At 48.6% G+C, this 21,629-nt stretch overlaps 1 protein-coding gene and 1 long non-coding RNA gene across 2 annotated transcripts; one reads left to right on the top strand and one right to left on the bottom strand.

Annotated features, from left to right (window-relative positions):
• Positions 1–9,165: 9,165 nt before the first annotated feature.
• Positions 9,166–12,094, bottom strand: LOC137231802 (uncharacterized). The gene is made up of 2 exons (XR_010946735.1): positions 11,845–12,094; positions 9,166–10,120 (listed from the first exon to the last, which is right to left on the bottom strand). It is a non-coding gene; the product is annotated as an uncharacterized lncRNA (long non-coding RNA).
• Positions 9,828–12,750, top strand: LOC137231790 (MHC class I polypeptide-related sequence B-like). The gene is given in 5 exon segments (XM_067752456.1): positions 9,828–9,993; positions 9,996–10,139; positions 10,371–10,391; positions 10,394–10,657; positions 11,873–12,750. Coding segments are annotated over 5 exon segments (660 nt in total). The 3' UTR covers positions 11,938–12,750.
• The last annotated feature ends 8,879 nt before the right edge of the window (positions 12,751–21,629 follow it).

Raw genomic sequence — 21,629 nt, 5'->3', positions numbered from 1 at the left:
GAGGAGCTGAGCGTGGACGCGGCCTGTGCCCATTCCGTGCTCACTGCATCTTGGGCTTTGAGGTGGTCACTCCTGGTCACATCTTCTCTGCTCCTTTGTCCTTGTCTCTTCAGAACTTTGTCCCACCAGCAGCTGTGATCTCAGAAGAAGTCACCAGGTGAGCCTCGGCTCAGGCCTGTGTCCAGTCCTCAGCCCCTATCTTTTGGGTGTTATTTGTTGTTTCTTTGTTTCTTTAGAGGTTCTTGCCTGAGTTTGTGTTTTATTCTCCTCTGGGTGTCCCCCACCTCTGACAGCTGGAGGAGTCGTTTGGCCTGTCGTGGTCCCCACAAGGCCCAAGGCTGCCCCTGCACACAGGAGAGTCTGTGGTGTCCAGAGGTGGATTTTCAGATTCATCCAGCTCTTGCCCTTTGTCTAGGGTTTGATTGTTCTTTCCATATTTCCCCCAACCTTCTCAAAGGATCCAGATTCTGGAATTAGCAGAAAGGCGGGAAACCATAATGTCTCGTCTTAGGTAAGTTCCTGTCGGAATTCTGCTCTGCTCGCCTACCCACTCTCCCTGCCCTTAGCTCTAGTAATTCCAGTGCTGGCTCCAGTACAAACTCATGGATTTATAAAGCAGAGTCTAGGACTTCCCTGGTGGTCCGTTAGTTAAGATGCTGCTCTTCCACTGCAGGGGGCTTGGGTTTGATCCCTGGTCAGGGAAGTTCCACACCCTGTGTGGCCAAAAAAAAGAAGAAAAAAAAAAAAAGTAAAGCAGAGTCTAATTTAGGTTTATATTTGGTTGGAAAATAGGACCCATAAGTCAAGGGTCATTGTTTTCTGAAAAGAAAAATATACTTGTGTGAGGCAGTGCGGAGGAGGGTTGGTTGGTGGGAAGGGGAGAACAGCACTTGTGAGACAAACACCGGCAGCACTGATGTCAATGTGAGTAGATGTTGTTCTGTAGCTGCCACAAAACAGCATTTGGCCTGAGGTCACATTAATAAAGATACTGTCTCTAGAATAGGGAGGTGCTTTACATTGAACATTCACTCAACTGATACAGTTGTGTGCCAGATATACGACACAGTATTTTGCATCTGGGAAACATTGAAGTAAAAACAGAAAAATTGCTGGCCTTGTGGAGCATGTATTCTAGTGGGAAGAGACAGACTATGTGCCATCAGCATAGTAAATAAGGAAAGTGTTCTGTTACAAGGGGATACGTACAGTGGAAAAGATGCAGTGGAGAAGGTGATCCAGAGTGTGAGTACGGGGACAGGGAAAATGGGTGTTTTACTAGGGTGGTCAGGGAGGTCCTCACTGGGAAGGTGACCTTTGAGGAAAGATTTGAAGGACATGAGGAATTATCCCTGAGGATGTCTGGAGGAGGTTCTTTCCAGGCAGAGGGAACCTCCAGGCAAATGCACCAGGGCAGGAGCATGTCTGTGTGTCCCAGTTAAAGTGAGGAGGCCAGTATGGCAGGAGCAGAGATTAATTGAGATGAGATCAGAGGTACAGCCAGACCATGTAAGGCCTGGAGGATGCTGGAAGGGTTTTGACGTTTGCTCTGAGGGAGATGGGAGTTAGAAGATAGTTTTGAGCAGAAGAGGGAGATGGTATGACTTCTTGATTTTTTTTTTAATATTTTTATTTTATTGGAGTATAGTTGATTTACAGTATTGTGTTAGTTTCAAGTGTACAGCAAAGTGATTCAGTTATACATATATTCTTTCTTTTTTAGATTCTTTTCTCTTATAGGTTATCACAGAATATTGAACAGAGTTCCCTGTGCTATACAGTAGGTCCTTGTTGGTTATCTATCTCATACATAGTAGTGTGTGTGTGTTCATCCCAAGCTCCTGATTTATCCCTCTCCCCCACGTTTCCCTTTTGGTAACTGTAAGTTTGTTTTTTGTTTTTTTTTTTAAAGAAGATGTTGGGGGTAGGAGTTTATTAATTAATTAATTAATTTTTGCTGTGTTGGGTCTTCGTTTCTGTGCGAGGGCTTTCTCTAGTTGTGGCAAGTGGGGGCCACTCTTCATCGCGGTGCGCGGGCCTATCACTATCGCAGCCTCTCTTGTTGCGGAGCACAGGCTCCACACATGCAGGCTTAGTAGTTGTGGCTCACGGGCCTAGCTGCTCCGCAGCATGTGGGATCCTCCCAGATCAGGGCTCAAACCTGTGTCCCCTGCATTAGCAGGCAGATTCTCAACCACTGCACCACCAGGGAAGCCCTGTAAGTTTGTTTTGATATCTGTAAGTCTGTTTCTCTTTTGTAAATAAGTTCATTTGTATCTTTTTTTAAAATTAGATTCCACATATTAGTGATATCATATGATATTTGTCTTTCTCTGTCTCACTTACTTCACTTAGTATGATAATCTCTCGGGCCATCCATGCTGCTGAAAATGACATTACTTTACTCTTTTTTATGGCTGAGTATATTCCATTGGACTTCACCTTTAAAAGCATCACTTTGGGGCTTCCCTGGTGGCGCAGTGGTTGGGAGTCCACCTGCCGATGCGGCGGACACGGGTTCGTGTCCCGGTCTGGGGGGATCCCACATGCCGCGGAGCAACTAAACCCGTGCGCCACAACTACTGAGCCCGCGCCCCTAGAGCCCATGCTCCACAACAAGAGAAGCCACCACGAGAAGCCCGCGCACCTCAAGGAAGAGTAGCCCCCGCTCTCAGCAACTAGAGAAAGCTCGCGTGCAGCAACAAAGACCCAACGCAGCCAAAAATAAGTAAATAAATAAATAGTATCAGTTGAGGATTTATAAGAAGAAAACCAAGTAAAATACTGAATTGAAATAGTTATTTTAAAAAGAGAAAATAGGCAAAATTAAGAACAAAACATAGTTGTCTGAGATATGTCACTGCAGACAAAGGAGAGATTTAAACAATCTTAAAACTGAAGAAATTTATGTCAATGGAAAAGACTTAGTACAAGTCAATAAGTTAAAGCAGTTATAAAAATTGTTTCCCTTCAACCTTATCCAGAATGTTTTAGAGATTAAGTCCTACCAAACCTTCAAGGAAACCTAATGATCTATATAAAATATTCAAGAGGAAAAAGAAATATCGGTTGTATGTAAAGTATGCCCCAACCAAGTTGGTTTTAAAACTGTTATCCTCTTTGGAACCTGCACTTTGGTTAGGTAAACAAAACAAACAAAACACCTTGTTCTTGTTGCTAAGAGCTACACGCTGCACATCTGGAGGTGAGGAGTCCTAAGGTTTGCAACTTGCTCTCAGGTAGTTCAGCAATAACGATGATAGCCATCTTTTATGTATTCAGAGGGAGATCAGTTATGGTAAAATTTTAATAAATGACAGAACTAAATATAAGTTAGAAATAATAAAAATATATTTTAAAATTTATTTCCCCTGTAGATTTTCCTACCCTTTTTCGTCTTCTCTCTTCCTTTCTTCAACCCTTTCTCCCTTCCTGCCCTCCTTTTCCCGGTCTCTTCTTTGCATCTTGTCCCCTGCACATTCGAGCCCCACGGTGAACACAGGTGACTCTGTCCACCTCAGGCCAGATGCGGGCGGACAGGGGAGTGGGTGCTCGCCTGAGCAGTTTGTAAGCTGTGCCTGGACCCGCTGTTACTGTGTCCTTTAGTGAAGTCACTCCAGTCTTTGAAGGAAGTCACACCGGCTCTAAATTATGTTCCCCACAGAAGAAGGAACATTCTCGGTGGGTATTTCCTAGATCCTTAGCGGGCCGTCTGCTTCCTGGTTTTTGGTTCTTAGAATCTAACAGCGGGGGGCCCGGGGCGGGGTGGGGCGGGGCTGGAAGAAGCATTTCCCTATTCACACGCCTCAGAATCAACCAAGACCTTGTTTAAAATAAGTCGGATTCCAGATCCCCCTCCGGATCTACCAACTCGGAATTTCCGAGGACCACATAGGTCTTCATTTTCTCAAGCGGCAGTTTGAGAACCAGAAACCTAAATGCAGCTCGCTCCCCTCCCAGCCTGCACATAAGTTCCTTTATTCTGCTTTTAAATCCGTGGGCGACTTTTATTTCCTTCAGCCCAGGGTTTGGGGGACAGGTGATTTCCAGTCCTCACTGTAAACTCTGGCCCAGCAGAGAAAACTTTAGGGCCCTCCTGCGAGCCCCGCCTTGGGTTCTGCGAGCATCCGCGCTGAGTGGTTTAGGTTCCTTTTCCGGACCCAGCAGTGGCGCCAGAGGTCTGCAGAGAGAAAGATGCCGCTGTGCGGGTGAGTCCAGGGGTACAAAGGTGAGAGTGGAGGGAGAAAACGTCTTTCATGGGGCAGAGCAGAGGGGGCTGGAAGCAGGGTGGGGTGGAGGGAACACACTTTGTACAAAAGACAACCTGGGAAGCTTGGGCGGGGGGCCGGTGTGTTGGGGGGCGAGGCAGCCAAATCTAGATCCAGGGAGCAACCCTGACCCTGAGCCCTATACCATCAGGGCCTCTTCCACCCCCAGAATGAGTAGGATTGGCTTTATCTCTAGTTACAATCGTCTCCAAATGCTGTGCAACAAACCTAGCATATTAGCGTTAAAGTATTAAAAGTCTTTTGGGAGGGTGGGGGTGAGCTGAATGAGACGGTTTGCTGGATTTGCACACCTAAGAAGTCCTCTAAGGAGTTGACATCATGGAGGAAAGGGCTTGGGCCCAGCTGTCAGGAGAGCTGGGTTCCACCTGCCTCTCTGCATCTCACTATTCTTGCTATCTTTAGAAGTGAAAAGATTCTCTCTGAGAATGAGCAGGACCCAATCCCTGAATGGCTAAATAAATTATGATGCTCAAAGTAATTAATAAAAATGGATGTGAAATCTAAGAAATGGTTAAAACTTTGTGATGCATGAGATTTCCAGCCACAGAAAAAGTGTAGGGTAGGGGTCTTAGTGGAATGGCTAGTAGTGACAGGCGGAGTTCAATGTGAGAAAGCATTTGCAGGGGAGACAAAGATGAAATGAACACAGTTCCTGCTACTGGAGTGGCTCATTGTCTAACGGGAGGAGTGTAAGATGGTAAGATAGGGTTCAAGGGAGGGCACACCTGGTACCATCAGGGAGGTTCAAACCATGGCCTAGACCAGTGGTTCTAAAATTTGCCAATACATTGGAATCACCAAGGGAGCTTTAAAAGATATGAAGGTCTAAGTCCAACCCAAGGGATACTAATTCAATTGGTTTTGGCCACTGCCTGAACATACAGACAGTGCAAACTCTCCAGCTGGTTTTAATAAGCAGCTGAGTTTGAGGACCATGGTGTAGGTATTCCAGAGACTAAGAGATGAGTGCTGGGGATAAGTCACAGCTTTCAGTAGAAGGAGGCCTTCAGGACGGCATTATTGTTATTACAGTATTATTGAAGTATAATTCATATATCACATAATTCACCCTTTTAAAGTTACAGTTAAGTGGTGTTTAGTATAATCCAGAGGTTGTGCCACCAATCCCACTATGTAAAAGAGATCTTTTAGGATGTGCAGTTCTGATGGGCTGGAAGGCAGAGGAGAGTAATCCATAAGAGGGGAATGTGTAAGCAGTGGCATCCTGATAGGACAGGGTAAGGAAATGGGGGGAGCCCGCTTTTACTGCAACCCAGGGGAGATGTCACCAGAGAAGTGGAAGATGATGCCAGACAGCTGGTTGTGGCAACTGCAGGCTTTGATGGTGGAGTAGAGACCTTATGTGTTAATTCTGCAGATGGGGCAGCTGTGGATGGCTGGGGCCTTATGGTTATAACTGGCGACAGGCAGGTGTTTAGGAAGCCTTTGCAGTTCTCTAGGCTGAGGTAGATGAAAGCCTGGACTAAGGTAGCTGCAGTGGGACTGAAAAGGGGTTGGAGGAGCTGACTGTGAGCCCATGAGAGGCAGGGGAAAGGGGATCAGAAGGGACCAAGCTGGTGATGCTTAAAGAGAACTTGGGGGAGAGAGGCTGGTGTGCAGGGAGAGGGCTAGAGTTTGCCTGTACATCTGTTGGGTTTGAGGGGCAGATGGGCCCAGAGGCGCAGTTGTCCTGAGGCAGGTTGGAAAGGGAGTTGGGAGAGGTTGGTGTTGGGGTCGATCATGGGGAGCCACCTCATTGGGCCTGAATCAAGAGGCTGCCTTGGGAGAGTGTGGACACCTATAGGCAGAGGCCACAGGAAAAGACACATGGCTCCGTCTTGGAGTCAGTGGGAGGAGAAGATTATAATGGTGGAAACATCTAGAAGAGTTTGAACTCTGGGGAAGAGTCCTTCATCTGGGCAAGTGGCTTCTGAGAGGCAGAGCTGCTGAAATCTGCAAATCTGGTCTCAGCGGACTGTTGCCAGTACCTCTGCTGTGCAAGGTGGAGGGAGGGGGTTATGGTAGAGAAGTTGTGCCTGAAGGAAGAAGCCCTGAAAGGCCGGAAACGTGGGGTGTCTCTGAAGCAGCCTTGTGAGACCTTCCCTGTCGCGGGCGGGGAGTCTTTTTGCAGAGGAGGGAGGCGGTGATCTGGGCGCTTCTGGTGGGGGGGGCGCCCTAACCCTCTGCTGCTCAGAGCCTGTCCCTTCGGCATTTGTCTGCACTTACCCTCCGTCTCACCTTCCTGGGGATCCGAAGGCTTTTCTGGCCTCCAGGCTTTTCTAGGCAGCGGAAGCGGCCGGATGGCGGTCCCCGCTCGGAGGAGGGAGGACTGGGACGGGGACGGGGCGGGGGCGGGGCCAAGTTTTTAAAGCTCCGTGCGGGCCGTCTCCGCTGCCAGTGCGCCGCCGCTGCCCAGCTCAGTGCCGCCCGCTCGCCTGCTGTCCCGGGGCCTCTGGGAGGTTGACAAGGTCTGGGCCATGGCGCTACTCCTTGTCCTGCCGTTTCTAGCCAGTGCTGCCCTTTCTGTGCTCCCGGCTACCGCCGCTGGTGAGTGGCGTTCATTGAGGTCCTCAGCCGGGAGCCTGGGGCGGTTTCAGGGTCCGGGTGGGATTCGGTGAGCGGCGCGGGGACCGTCTCACTTGCGGTGCAGCGGGGTGGGGAGTGGGGGCGGGGGAGTGGGGGGCGGGGTGAGGTCGGGGAGGGCCGGGAGCGGCTCGCGGCCTGTGGCCACCAAATAACGTTCCGGCTTTTCAGTCTCTTTCCGACTCCCACCCTCTGCTCCCCCTGCTGCACCCGCCCTCCCTGCTTTCCTCTTCCTCACACATCCGCGTCCTCTGACTGCCCTGGGTGGGAAGGCTGCCCCCAAGCCCGGGTTGCTCCCGTCAGAGGCGATCAAGGGCTCTTGGAGGTCCGACGCTCAGGCGGCCACTTCCCACCGGTGTGTGGGACGCCCTCTTAGGCCCCTGAGCGCTGTCCTCTCCTCCTGTTCTCAGCTCTGCCCTCTTCCCGTTTCTGGCCTCGGGAATCAGGGGGCTTCCAGGCAGGCAGCGCTCAAGGGCCTCAGGCCTTGGAGTTGAGGGTCTCTTTCTAGTGACTGGAGCTCTAGGAAGGGCCCAAGGGCCCTGAACCACATTTCCTACTGCTGTGGGCACCGTGGCCGATCCTGGCTTTCACTGAGGGAAGCGACAAAAAATGTTTTCCCATATTCAGATACAGGTAAGTTATTCTGTCTTATACATGAACTAAGTTCAATTTTGGGCTAAGTAACTTGCCTCTTTGTGGCCTGTCAGACATACATTGTACATCTGCTTTAATTATTAAAGGAAAGGGCACATTGACCAGAAGTAAAGAATCTCCATGTTAAAAATAAAGATTAAATGCCCCTCTTCTTGGGACTCCAACGCTAGTTCACCTTTGATGATAAGACTCCCTTCCCAGGTGCCAAGGCCATACTGTATGTGCTGCATGTGTACATGCTGCAGCCCTGACTTGTTTAATGTTCTTTGTTCTGACAAGATATAAAAGCCTGTGCTGTGCTGAAAACCCTGCTGGTTCAGGGCTAGTCCTTAGTTTGGCTCAAATAAAACTCTTTTCTATTCTTATTATAGATTGTTTATTGATTAATTTCATTGACAGAGTGAATCTGATGGCTTTGGGGCCTAGATTCTTCCTGTGGTTTCTATGGTCTCTACTCCCTCCCTCCTCCCTTACTTCCCCCCTCCCCCACTCATGTTCACTCTAATTTTCTGCTGTGCCCACGTACCCACCCCTGTTTCTCTCCTTGCCTCCTCCTCTGCCATCTCTTACGCCCCCTCAGGATTTGTCCTGCCCCTTCCTGCTGTCCCCTCCTCTCTACAGTTCTCTGATCCCTTCCTAGGGCGTCCTCACCCTCATCCCCTTTCCCACCACAGGTCCCTGTCTTCCCCTCATGGGTCTTGACCTGCAAGGACCAGACACCCACATGGCTCCTACCACCCCCCAGCTTTCACTAACCTTACATTTCTGGGGATGACTTTTGCCCAGGGGGACTTCCCTCCCTCATCACTACCCTATTTTCATCACCAGGGGGAGCTCTGCTGCTAATGATAACTGGGCCTTGAGCACAGTGCACAGCCCCTGTGGGAGGACCTGTCCCCTGGTCTTGGCACCCATCCTCCTACCTCCGCCCCAGTGCAGGCACCTGCTCTTGGCCCTCGTTCAGTGTGGGCCTTTCCCCCAGCACTGCCCCTTCCCCACTCCTGCATCCTAAACCTCACCCTCTTGAGACCTCCACTCTCTAGGCCTCAGGTGCTGGACTCCACTTGCCCTGGTCCCTCTGCACCTACCCTCATGGCACGTTGCCCAGCTTCCACTCCTTGCCTGAGTGCCTGGGGCCATCGCCACGTTCTCATCAATCACAAGCCTCCTCCCAGGAATCACTACCCCATCCTCACCCTCAACCAGAGCACCCCTCCTCTCCTGTCTTCACCCTAACCCAAGGTCCCCCAGAGTGACCCCTGAGGCATGCTCATCCCCTGCCCCCCAATCCACCCTCAACACTGTCTCCTCTGCAGCCCCTTGCCCTTCCTCCCTCCCCAATAGGAATACTACCCTTGGTCCAACTGCCCACCTCCTTGGCCTTCATCACCCTCTCTTGGGTTCACTGACCCCAGTGGGCTCTCACTACCTCAACCATGTATCCAAAATCCTTGTTGATGCCACTTGGTCAGTTGGCCTTTCCCTACAGGGGGTCTTCCCCCAGCCCCGCCCTCCTGTGCTGCCTGCCTGACCCACACCCTCTGTGGAGGTGTGACCTGCCCCCAACCACTCCCACCATGCAGGTCCCTCCCAACGTGCACCTTGGCTTTTCAGTTCTATTTTCTCTTGCCAACCCTCCTAATTCTCCATGACCCTTGGGCACATGGCACTGACTCAGGCCCCCAACACCCACCTCTCCCAGGGGACACTGGCAGGTCCAGCCACCTCCCCACCTGGGGCCTCACCATGCCTCTTGCACTCTGGGCCCAGACCCACTGCTTCACCTCCACCAGGGGTACTGGCCCACCTTCCACTCTCTTAGGGCCACAGCCCAGCCCCTCAGGCCCCTCTGCCTCGTGCCTCACCCTCCCTTGAGCCCACCTTGTCCATGATGAGCCTGCCCCACGGGCAGCAGCCCTCGCTCTCCATCTCACCTGACCCGCCTCTGACCAGGGATGCCTCTGATCCTGGGCCTGACACTGCCCCTCCCTCCCCTCTGACTCCACCTCCCCTCACCCTGGTCTTCCTGCCTCTCCCTTGCCCCCTGCAGGCCAGCCTCTCCCCTTGGCCTCCTGCCTGGACCCTTAGGGAGCCGGTGCCTCCCTGTCCTGGCACTTGTCCTGCTTGTTTGCCCATCTCCACCCCTCCCTCCACTCCTCAATTCCCCTCTCCTTCCCTTCTCTTTTTCTTCTTTCCCCTGTGTTGGAAAAATTCTCATTGTGGTCCCTTGTACATGTGCATGTTCTGCATCCTCAGTCCTGGAGCAGGTCAGGACAGCAGAACTTGTCTGGTAAATATTTGATGTGCACTTGTTTCCGGAAAGCTCTTTCATCTGCGGTTCCCCCTTCCCCAGGATCACACAGTCTTCATTACAACCTCACGGCGCTGTCCCGGGATGGATCTGTGCAGTCCAGCTTTTTCGCTGGGGGACACTTGGATGGCCAGGCCTTCCTGCACTATGACCGTGAGACAGGCAGGTAGAACCCCGGGGGCTGTGGGCAGAAGAGCTGGGAGCTGAGACGTGGGACACAGAGTCCAAGGACTTGACAGAGACGTGGAAGGACCTCAGAGAGCTTCTAGCAGAAATCCTGGCCCTGCAGGAGGAGAAAGGAGGTGAGAGTGGGGAGGGTCCGAGAGTGCTGGGAGGCCTTTCACTGGATTTGGGGGCAGGGGCCAGAGGATAGGGGTCTGTGAGTTCAGCAGGGGGGTGGCCATGACTCAGCAGCCCTGGGAAGACATGGAGGGGAGCAGGGAGGGGGCCCTCTGGCTGGAGTTTCTCACTTGGGTGTGAGGACAGAGGGACACGGGGACTGGAGGAGTCACTGCTGGTGGGGTGGGTTGCAGGTGTGAATTCCCTCCAGGAGATCTGGGCTGTGAAATCCGAGAAGACAACCACGCCTGGGGCTTCAGGTTTCGCTACTATGATGGGGAGCTCCTCCTCTCCTGTCACCCAGAGACCCTCGGATGTACAGCGCCCCAGTCCTTGGCTCGGAACTTGGCCATGGAAATGGAGAAGTCCTGGGACACAGATGGCTTTCAAAGCAAGTATTACCAGGCCCCCGTGCAGGGAGAGCTTTGTGGAAGACTGCGGGGCTATCTGGAATCCTGGACAGGCTTCAGGGAGAGAACAGGTACTGCTCCTGGGCCAGGGCCCTTCCTCTCCCCCAGACCCCTAGAGCCTCCCCGCCGTGACTCTGCACATGGAGACCCTCCCTGTCCTCTGGGTACATATATGCTCTGCTGGCGTGGTGTCCTGCAATTTAATGCCATCCTGAAAGCCTCCTTCTACTGAAAGCTGTGCCTTATCCCCAGCACACATCTCTTGGTCTTTGGAATACCTACGCCATGGTCCTTAAACCTGATTGCTTATAGAACCACCTGGGGAGTTTTTACTATCCATATGTCTAGGCCATGGCCAAAACCAACTGAATCAGTATCCCTTGGGTTGAACCTAGGGCTTCATATCTTTTGAAGCCCCCTCAGCGATTCCAAATGTGCAGGCAAGCTTTAGAGTCACTGGTCTAGCCCTGGTTGAAACCTCCCGGATGGAACCAAGTGTGCCCTGCCTTGAGCCCCATCTGACCATTTTATACTCCCCACATTAGAAAATGAGCCACTTTAGGATCAGGAACTGTGTTCATTTCATCTTTGTCTCCCTGCAAATGCTTTTTTTAAAGTTGTACTCTGCCTCTCATTAGTAACCATTCCACTAAGATCCTTTTCCCGTACTTTTCCTGTGGATGGAAATGTCATGCCTCGGGAAGTTTTAACAATTTCTTAGATTTCACATCATTTTTATTAATTAATTACTTTGACCATCATAATTTATTTAGCAGGTCAGGGATTGGGTCCTGTCCCATCTCAGAGAGCTTCTTTTCATTGCGAAAGGTCACAAGGGTAGTGAAAGTATAGAGGCAGATGGAACCCAGCTCTCCTGACAAGCCCTTTCCTCCAAGACCATCGTCCTTCGAAGACTTGATAGGTGTGGCAGCTCCAGCAAACGGTCTCATTCGAGTCGCAACCCCTCTCCCCCCAAAAAGACTTTTAATACTAATACTAATATGTTAGGTTTGTCTCACAGCATTTAGAGATGACTGCAATGAGAGATAAAGCCAACTACTCTTCGTGAGAGGTACGACTCCAGATTTGGGGTGCTCTCCCGGATTTGGGCGTGGCTGTCCCTCCCCCATCAAGCGTCGCAGCTAGTTTCTTGTACAAAGTATTTTCCCTGCACGCCACGCTGCCTCCAGCCTCCCCTGCTCTGCCCTATAAACTACCTGTTCTCCCTCCACTCTCCCTTTTGTACCCCTGGACTCACCGGCACACTGGCATCTTTCTCTGCGCAGACCTCTCGCACTGCTGCTGGGTCCCGAAAGGAAACCGAAAGCAGCCTGCGCGGATGCTTGCCTAACCCGAGGCGCGGCCCCGCTGCACCCTCAGAAGATCAACCAACCCCTAACTCTGGTTTAAAGGAAATAGAAGTTGTTCGTGGATATAAAAGCAGAATAAAGGCTCTTATGGGCAGGTTGGGACAGGAGTGAGCTGCATTCAGGCTTCTGGTCCTCACACTGCTCGGCAATTACATCTGCAGGCTGCGAAAATGCAGACCTGCTTGGGTCCGCGGAAATTCCGGGTCGGTAGGTCTGACGAGAGATGTGGAATTCGATTTATTTTAAACCGCCCCTGGATTGATCCTGAGTTCGGAGCTGCTTCTTCCAGCCCACCCCGCTGCGGGGCCCACCGTTAGATTCTAGGATCTAAGTACACTTCTACAGCCTCGCGTCGCCCCCAGGAAGGAAAGCGCCCGCTGCGGAACTGGCCTTTAAATCCGGTCCTTCCTGCCCGAATGAAAAGCAGAGATCCAGAAAACAAAAACAAAAAACCACCGAGGTTCTGCCACGTTCAGGGAGGAAACTACTTTAGACCCAGTGTGACTTCCTTCAAAGACTGGGGTGACTGCCTGAAATGATACGATAACAGTGGAGCTGGGCAACGCTTCATCGTTTACAAAACGCCCGGGTGAGCATCGACTTGGGCGTCGGTACCAGACCGGTGGAGGTGAGTCAGGTGTGTTCGTGTGTTTGAATATGCAGGGGATAAGCCCTAAAGGAGAGAGTGGAAAAAGCAGGGAGGAAGGGAAGGGGGAAAGGGTTGAAGAAAGGAAAAGAGAAGAAAAAGGGAGAAAAAAGCTACGGGGAAATAAACTTTTAACGATGTAATTTTATGATTTCTAACGTTTATTTTTATTCTTTATCTAGTTCTGTCATTTATTCAAGGTTTGCTATAGCTGTTTGATCTCTCTCTGAATGCATAAATAGACGGCTATTACTGTTATTGCCGAACCACTGGAGAGTAAGTTGCGCACAGCAGGACTCCTCACCTCCAGATGTGCAGCGTGTAGCTCTTAGCAACAAGAACAAGGTGTTTTGTTTGTTTTGCTTACCTAACCAAAGTGCAGGTTCCAAAGAGGATAATAGTTTAAAAATCAACTTTGAAGGGACATACTTTATATACAATTTAATGCTTCTATTTGAAATGCACAGGCTGGTTTGAGTTTTGGCAGTTTACGCGCCCATGTCACCATTACCACAGTAAAGATGTAGAACATTTCCACTGTCCCCAAAGAAAAGCCTTGCGACATAATTCCATGCAGCCAATATAAGGAGTAAGATAGATTTTACTGTATTGCTATGAAAAGATGTGCCCAACACACTTTTAAGCTTCTCTAAAAGCTAGAGAACGTACTGAATTATAATGCCACTAACACCACTTACAAAATATATATCTTATTTATTTTAAAATTTATTTTTATTTACTTGGTTGCACCAGGTCTTAGTTGCAGCATGCGAACTCTTAGTTGTGACATGTTGAATCTGGTTCCCTGACCAGGGATGGAACTCGGGCCTCCTGCATTGGGAGTTCGGAGTCTTACCCACTGGACCACCAGGGAAGTCCCCAAAATATATATTTTAAATAGATGAAACCCTGGAAGATTGCTCACCGAAGTTCTGACAGTGGTATCTCCAGGGAGTGAGATAATTCGTGGCTTAAAATTTATCTGAAATGTTGGAATCTTCTTTTAGTGTAAATTTGGATTTATATTGTGTAGGGGGTCAGGGAGTGAATATTTCCACTTAAAAATATCATGACACTAAGCCCCAAAGTCAATAAGTTGCAGATTTTTAAACACCAAAATGTTAACTAAAATCCAACACCAGAAACTGTATTTTGGGATAATCCTTCACATTTTCATAGCCCTGAATCTTTCAAAGTGCTTTGCAAAGGGATGTTTTTAGTGGAGTACACGGAATATAAACAAACATTTATGAGAGGCTCGGACTCTAATAAAAAGAAGCGCAAATCAGTGGGGACACAAGGGATCCTGTCACATTTATCCTCAACCCACGTTCCAAACCCGCGGTGCCATAGCGTCCTCCAGCCGAGAAAAGGTCGGGGCAAACCTTATTCCTCGAGCCTCGATTTGTCCTTGAGAAAAGATAAAGGCTTTCAGAGCGAGTCTGAGGAACAAGACACTGACTTCCTTTTTTTTTTTTTTTGACACTGACTTTCTGATGTAAAGTTTCAAAAATGCTGGGCAATGGCAGTGTCTCCGTCAGAGCATCCAACCCATGTGGGCGATGCTCGCTCTGGCTCTCGGGTTTGCAGTGGCTCAAGGAGAGGATGCAGAGAAACTGAGAATTCCCTGGCGGTCCAGTGGTTAGGACTACAACCTCTCACTGCCGAGGGCCTGGGTTCAATCCCGGTGGGGGAAGTAAGATCCTGCAAGAAGCACGGTGCGGCCAAAAATGGAAGGAAGGAAGGAAGGGAGGGAGGGAGGGAGGGAGGGTTGGGATGGTGGCGGGGAGGCAAGGAAACTCAGACAATAACTGGAGAGGAAGAAAACGTGGTAGGGAGGACCCAAAGCCTCCACACCCGTCCCTGCTCCCCTTCCTGTTGGCGTTGGAGGGGACAACGCAGTCCTGGGAGGCACAGCTGGTTCAGACACTTGGGTTGCTCCTAGCAATTTCTGATGAGCTTAAACTGGGAGGAGACTGTAACTTTTTTCCTTTGAAAAGCAGGCTCCTAAAATGGTACTGACAAAGTGGTTTGCAGGGCAGAAATAGAGACACAGATGTAGAGAACAAACGTATGGACACCAAGGGGGGAAAGTGGGGTGGGTGGTGGTGGGATGAATTGGGAGATTGGGATTGACATATATACACTAATATGTATAAAATAGATAACTAATAAGAACCTGCAGTATAAAAAATAAATGAAAAAAAATTCAATAAAAGAAAAGTAGGCACCTAATCTCCCACTCTGATGGGTTTACCAATTCATCCTGACGAAACACAAGAACAAAACAAAGTCAAATTCTGATCTTTCTGGCCAATAGAAGGTCTGCACTCTCCCCATTCCTCACTTGCTTTAGGACTCCACACAGTGAACTGCTGGGCTCCAGACCTGCTGCCCTCAGGCCAGCCCCCTCTCCTGCCAGACTCCGCCTCTCGTCCAGCTGCACTCGGCTTTGTCTCTACTCTCCTCATCCTTTTCCCTCCCCAGAACCATCCCTGAATATCTCTCACCCTTTTCAAAAGACTTCTCCTGGAGTACAAACTCCTCTGAACCGCAGGAAAAAAGAGAGGCAAAGACCACTGAGAGAAACTCTGAAGGGCACCTGTGGCTCCGCCTCTAGACATCCCATACCACCCCCTCCAGCTCTCTCTCTGTGTAAATCTCGGGTACCCAAGTTGGGAACCACTGGTGTAAATGGAGAGTCAAAATTTAGGAAACCTTCCCACCTTGGCACTACATTCAAGACTTTGGTGTTATGGTCACATGTGCCTTTATTTCTGGATATGGGACGATGGCACTCATCAGATCAGCAGACTGCAAACACCCCCCCCCAAAAAAAAGGCTTAAAGCACTCTGCATTCGGGAGGAGGGTGAGATGCGGTGACCCTGTGACTCCAAGTCTACAGGTCACTCCTACACAAAGGGATACTGAAAAGCGGTGCAGGACAGTCCATTCCCTCCAGGGACTGGTCAGGGAAGTCAGAGCCACTGAGGGTGGATGTCAAATTCCCTCAAAGAAATATCATTGCAAGGAAACCTTTGTCACACTTTTAAGCCCACACAAATGCTCAAATAGAACCAACATCAGAAAACCAAAATCCTAGTTCAGATGACACCACTGAAGTTGGCTCTAAGGCTTTGTGGGACCCGTTAGGTAGAAAGAACAACTCTATTTAGGGCTATAGCTCAATAGCCCCTACATCTTGGGGCCCCCAGAAAGGACACTATCTCTTCAGCAGCACACAGTGAGGTCATTTCTGAGAAAAACTGTAAAATCTCCTTGAATTCCTGAGGTTCTTACATTTACTCAATGACTTTGTAGATGTTGATTTAATCTTTGAACATCTTGGAATTAATCTGCTTTACTCTAAGTATAGAACCGGAAGCAGGAAACAAGGGACTGACCCTGAGCTATGGCCCCACCCCGTGGCTCTTTTAGGCAATAATCATAAGAGGTTTTGAGCCAGTGAAATCCATGACTAGGTAAACAGTAAACTCTCCATTTCAACAAATGTTTCAGATATTCCAGCTTGCCTAGTAATGTTCTAACTTGAACCCAGTCTCAACATTTAAAATTTATATTTTTATATTGCTTTTTAAATAATTCATGTATATTATACTGAGTTTGTTGCAGTAAGCCACGTGGAATCAAGTGTGGAATTAAGTAAATAAATGTGTGGTTCTTCATTGACTTACTGCTCACGCCATCTTTAAAATGTATCAACATTAAATCCAGTCACTTCTCACAGCTCTACTGCTTCCATCCTAGAACTGTCCTCCCCACAATAGTAAACAGGCTAGCCTTCCAGGTGGGCTCCCTGCTGGCTCTCATGCCCTGCTGTCTGTTACCCACGTAACAGATGACATGAATTTTTAAACTGTGAGTTAGACCACATCCTCACCACCACATCCCACAGAACACTGCAGCGTCTTCCTTTCGTAGGCAGAATGAAATCCCAGTCCCTCACCACTGCCTACAAGCCCCTCATGACAGGGACCCTCTGGCCACCCTGGCCTCAGCCCACCCCTGGCAGCCCGGCTCACTCATCTACTCACATGGGCCTCTGACACTGCCCAGTCCTGTCCCAGGGCTCCTGTCCCTGCTGTGACTCCCCAAGTGCACCTCCTCCCCAGAGACTTACATGGGTGCTCCCTCCTCCATTCAGGTCCAGTGTCCCAAGGTCAAGTCCTCAGAAACATCATGTCCAACAAACTCTTTGAGATATTTGCCCTGCCATTGCCACCACCAATCTTCTAGCCCAGCCATATTTTTCTCCAGAGCAATTATCACTGATAGCAGAATAATTGCTTTTGTCATCTGTATCAGTGAAATATATGTTCTTTAAAACAGGAACCTTGTCTACTTGTCACCACTTGTATCTCTAGCATGTAGAACAGTCCCAGTACCTAGTAGGGGCTCAGTAAATATGGGTTGAATATAAGCTGGCATAGTGGTTTTGAAAAGCAATTTGAAAACATGTATGACAAGCCTTAAAAATGTTCATACTGGGCTTCCCTGGTGGTGCAGTGGTTGAGAGTCCGCCTGCCGATGCAGGGGACACAGGTTTGTGCCCCGGTCCGGGAAGATCCCACATCCCGCGGAGCGGCTGGGCCCATGGGCCATGGCCGCTGAGCCTGTGGGTCCGGAGCCTGTGCTCCACAGCGGGAGAGGCCACAATAGTGAGAGGCCCGCGTACCGCAAAAAAAAAAAAAACAAAAAAAAAACTTCATACCATTTGACCCAGTAATTTCTATTCAACAAATCTATGATTTTAAAATAAAATATAGAAGGATATTTAGGTGTAAGAATTTTATTTTTTTAAATTTTTGGCCATGCCAGGTGGCTTGCAGGATCACGGTTCCCCGACCAGGGATTGAACCTGGGCCTCTGCAGTGAGAGCTCCAAATCCTAACCACCAGACCACTAGGGAACTCCCTAAGCATAAGAATATGAATCAGGGACTTCTTTGGTGGCGCAGTGGTTAAGAATCTGCCTGCCAATGCAGGGGACATGGGTTCTATCCCTGGTCCGGGAAGATCGCACATGCCATGGAGCAGCTAAGCCTGTGCACCACAACTACTGAGCCTGAGCTCTAGAGCCCACGAGCCACAACTATTGAAGCCCTTGCGCCAGAGCCCGTGCTCCGCAACAAGAGAAGCCACCACAACAAGAAGCCTGCGCACTGCAACAAAGAGTAGCCCCTGCTTGCCACAACTAGAGAAAGCCCGCGCTCAGCAACAAAGACCCAACGCAGCCATAAATAAATAAATAAATAAAGACTAGGTGCTTTCACTGCTGTGGCCTGAGTACGATCCCTAGTCAGGGAACTAAGACCTTACAAGCCTCACAGCGTGGCCTAAAATAAAAAGAATATTAATCAGATTTTATTTGTAATGGTAAAAAATGATACAGAAGAGCAGGTATATCCTTTTTTTTTTTTTTTGGAGATAGTATACAGCTGGTAAAAGCAGTGTTTAAGGAGAGTTTGTAATATCATATATAAAGTTGCTTACTGATAATAATAATGTTTTCAAAAACAAGATTCAAAATAATTCATAATGTATGACTACAGCTAACTACAGCTATGCAGTCCTGTATGGACACATGAATACATGGGAAACAGCTGGTGGGAACTAAGGGCCTGTCAAAGGGCTCACCAGGACCCTCCCAGTGGAGACACCAGATGCTTTCCCATCTTTCTGCTTCTATACATTTTTTTTTTTTTTGCGGTACGCAGGCCCCTCATCGCTGCAGCCTCTCCTGTTGCGGAGCACAGGCTCCGGACGCGCAGGCTCAGCGGCCATGGCTCACGGGCCCAGCCGCTCCGCGGCATGTGGGATCTTCCCGGACTGGGGTATGAACCCGCGTCCCCTGCATCGGCAGGCGGACCCTCAACCACTGCGCCACCAGGGAAGCCCTATACATTTTTATATGTTGTCTGTGACTGAGCAAGCTTTACTTTTTTAATAGGATAAAGTACTTATTATGAAGTATTAAAACGTGCAAAATGAAATTTTAATGAAAAAGTCCAAGTCTCCTTTTCCAACTCAGCTTGAAGCAACATCTCTCCTTTGGACTCCACAGGGCAGAAATCCCTACTGATGGTCCTCCAGAGGGAAGAAATGAACTCTTCCTCCACAATCCTTGATCCATTCTTGGGTTTGGGAGTTGGCTGAGCAATAAAGGCAACACTAAGAATACCATCAATTATAGATTACTGATTGTTATGTAATTTTAATCTCACCACACCTGAGAAAGTAGCATGGATTCTTTCATCTTCACAGCTTGAGAATCTGAGTCCCTGATGTACTGAATGTGTGGCCTGGATTCTCCAAAAAACATTGGCCTTGAAACTTAAATGACACTGAACCTCCTGGGAAGCCCACCTGGGCACCACCTGGGTGACAGACGAGTGGGTCACTCTGTCACTGAGTGTGGGTCCTAGCATTTCTGGAGCTGTCTGTAGTTTTTCTCCTGAAGACTCCTACACATGCTAAAACGATATTTTCCCTCCCCTCTTCCCACATCAAGCAGGCTTATTTACAGATGTAAAGATAACTTCCCTAATGTTACGACCAACAAGTGCTCCCCCCCCACAAACCCCCAAGTGACTGATCCCAACTGGATAATCTAAATTTCACTGAACTTACCCTCAGGGTTGCCGTTGAGCGTGTGGATCCAAGACACAAGTTATCTGGAGATTGGGGCTTGGCTGATGTGGAAAGCAGCCCTGAAAGGTAATGTTCTACTAGATGGGCTTTGGAGAGGGGAAGGAAATGCCTGGTGAGAGGAGGAGACAGATGAGAAGATTCCAAAAGCAAACCTCAGTGAGCTCTGTTCCAACTAAAGGGTTTGGAAAATCTCCCAGCCATTCTTGGCTTGTAGTTTCCTGTTTCAATTCCCTATGTCTATGAGAGACCATATCGGATAAACCAGACCTCACCTGACTGACCCTGGAACCCCACTCCCACCGCGGTGATCCAGTGTTTGATTGCCTTGGGGTCACAGGAATGGCAGACAGACAGGTAGGGACCAGACGTGGAGGTCAGAGAGGGTGATCCAGAGGCAGTGCTCTACGCTCAGCACCTGGGGCTGCTGCAGCCCCCCAGACTGGCTCCTACACCCTCAGGGCCTTCCTCACCCCTCAGCACGTTGACCTCCAGGCCTTCCTCCACCATACCTTGGCGGTTTGGGCCTATGATGTGACAGAGGGGCTCTGATCACACTTTCTGATCCAAAGATAGGGTGACATAGTCTGACAGGCATGGGCAAACTTGAAGGATAACAGAATGGGCCAATAATGAGAGCCCTGAAGTGTTGGTAAATGGCTTCAATCAGATGTCCTAGGTGAAACTCCAAAGTGATTGATCTTCTAATTATTGAGACCTTGAGCCCACATGGACACTAGAGGGCGTCCTGAGATTGCTGAAACTACACAAGTGTTGTGTCCAACCACCAAAAAAATGCCTTGTAGATTGGGCTTTCCTGCTTAAATCAAGATTTGGTCAGTAATAATAAGAAAAATAAAATTTTAAAATGGGAATTCCCTGGCAGTCCAGTGGTTAAGACTTGGCGCTTTCACTGCTGTGGGCCCAGTTTCGATCCCTGGTCAGGGAACTAAGATCCTGCAAGCCATGCGACGCGGCCAAAAAAACAATAATAAAACAGTAGGTTTCTTGACCAAACAACTTGCATTTGTTAACTAATCATGCCCTTATTTTACCTTTTGATGATTGAAACATATGTAAAGAAAGTAAATGCAGGGACTTCCCTGGTGGTGCAGTGGTTACAAATCTGCCTGCAACTGCAGGGGAAATGAGTTCGATCCCTGGTCCGGGAAGATCCCACATGCCGTGGAGCAACTAAGGCCGTGGGCCACAACTACTGAGCCTGCTCTCTAGAGGCTGCGAGCCACAACTACTGAGCTCTCACGCCACAACTACTGAAGCCCGCGTGCCTAGAGCCTGTGCTCCACAACAAGAGAAGCCACTGCAGCCAAGTATTAATTCATTAAAAAAAAAAAAAAATCTTCCTATGTCCTTTTTTTTTTTTTTTTTTAACCTCACCATGAGGATGTGGGATCTTAGTTCCCTGACCAGGGATCAAATTCCTGCCCCCTATGGTGGGAGCTCAGAGTCTTAACCACTGGACCCCCAGGGAAGTCCCTTTTTTTTTTTTAATTCTTATGGTACTTTATTGTATAGATATGCAATGCTTTTCTTTTTTTTGAATGTTTGAATTTTATTTTATTTATTTTTTTATACAGCATGTTCTTATTAGTTATTTTATACATAATAGTGTATCTATGTCCCCTGCACAGCATCGAAGACCCAACGCAGCCAAATAAATAAATTAATCAAAAAATAATGAATTAAAAAATAAAAATTTGCACAGAGATTGCCATATTGTCCTTCATAAAAACATTACCAATTTACAATCCGATCTGCAATATATTTGAGTACCAATTTTGGCACGATTATTTTTTAAACTATGAAAATATGTAGAGATACATATTTGGGAGCCATCTGTGTATAGATGATATTTAAAATCCTGTGACTGGGTGAAACTAGAGCGATTGGGAAAGCGGTAAGAACAGAATAAGCAGTCCAGTTAAAGCTCTTAAACATGTCAAAATTTACAGCAAAAGGAGGCGGCAAAGGAGATTGAGAAGGAGCAGCCGGGGTGGTAAGAAGAAAACTAGAACTGAGTGTCGCAGGGCGCATGGGGGGTGGGTGGGCAGAGCATATATATATATTAATACAATCACTTCGGAGAACAATTTGGCATCTCGTAGTAAAGAAGTGCAATAATTCCACTCCTACAAACATATCCTAGCGGGACACACAAGGGACCAAGGAGAGATACCCAAAAATGTTCACTGCAGGCAGCCATGTCTGTGATAAAAACAAACTAAAAGTCAATGAAGAGGAAAAAGAGAGAGAAATTGTAGCATATTCGTACCATGGCTACTATCCAGGAATGAAAACAAATAAACTATTTGTATAAACGTGGATTCATCTCATATA

Source organism: Pseudorca crassidens, chromosome 10, assembly GCF_039906515.1.
Source record: "Pseudorca crassidens isolate mPseCra1 chromosome 10, mPseCra1.hap1, whole genome shotgun sequence".
NCBI lineage: Eukaryota > Metazoa > Chordata > Mammalia > Artiodactyla > Delphinidae > Pseudorca > Pseudorca crassidens.
The sequence above is the reverse complement of the archived record's forward strand: the minus strand, read 5'-3'. Positions and strand labels throughout refer to the sequence as shown.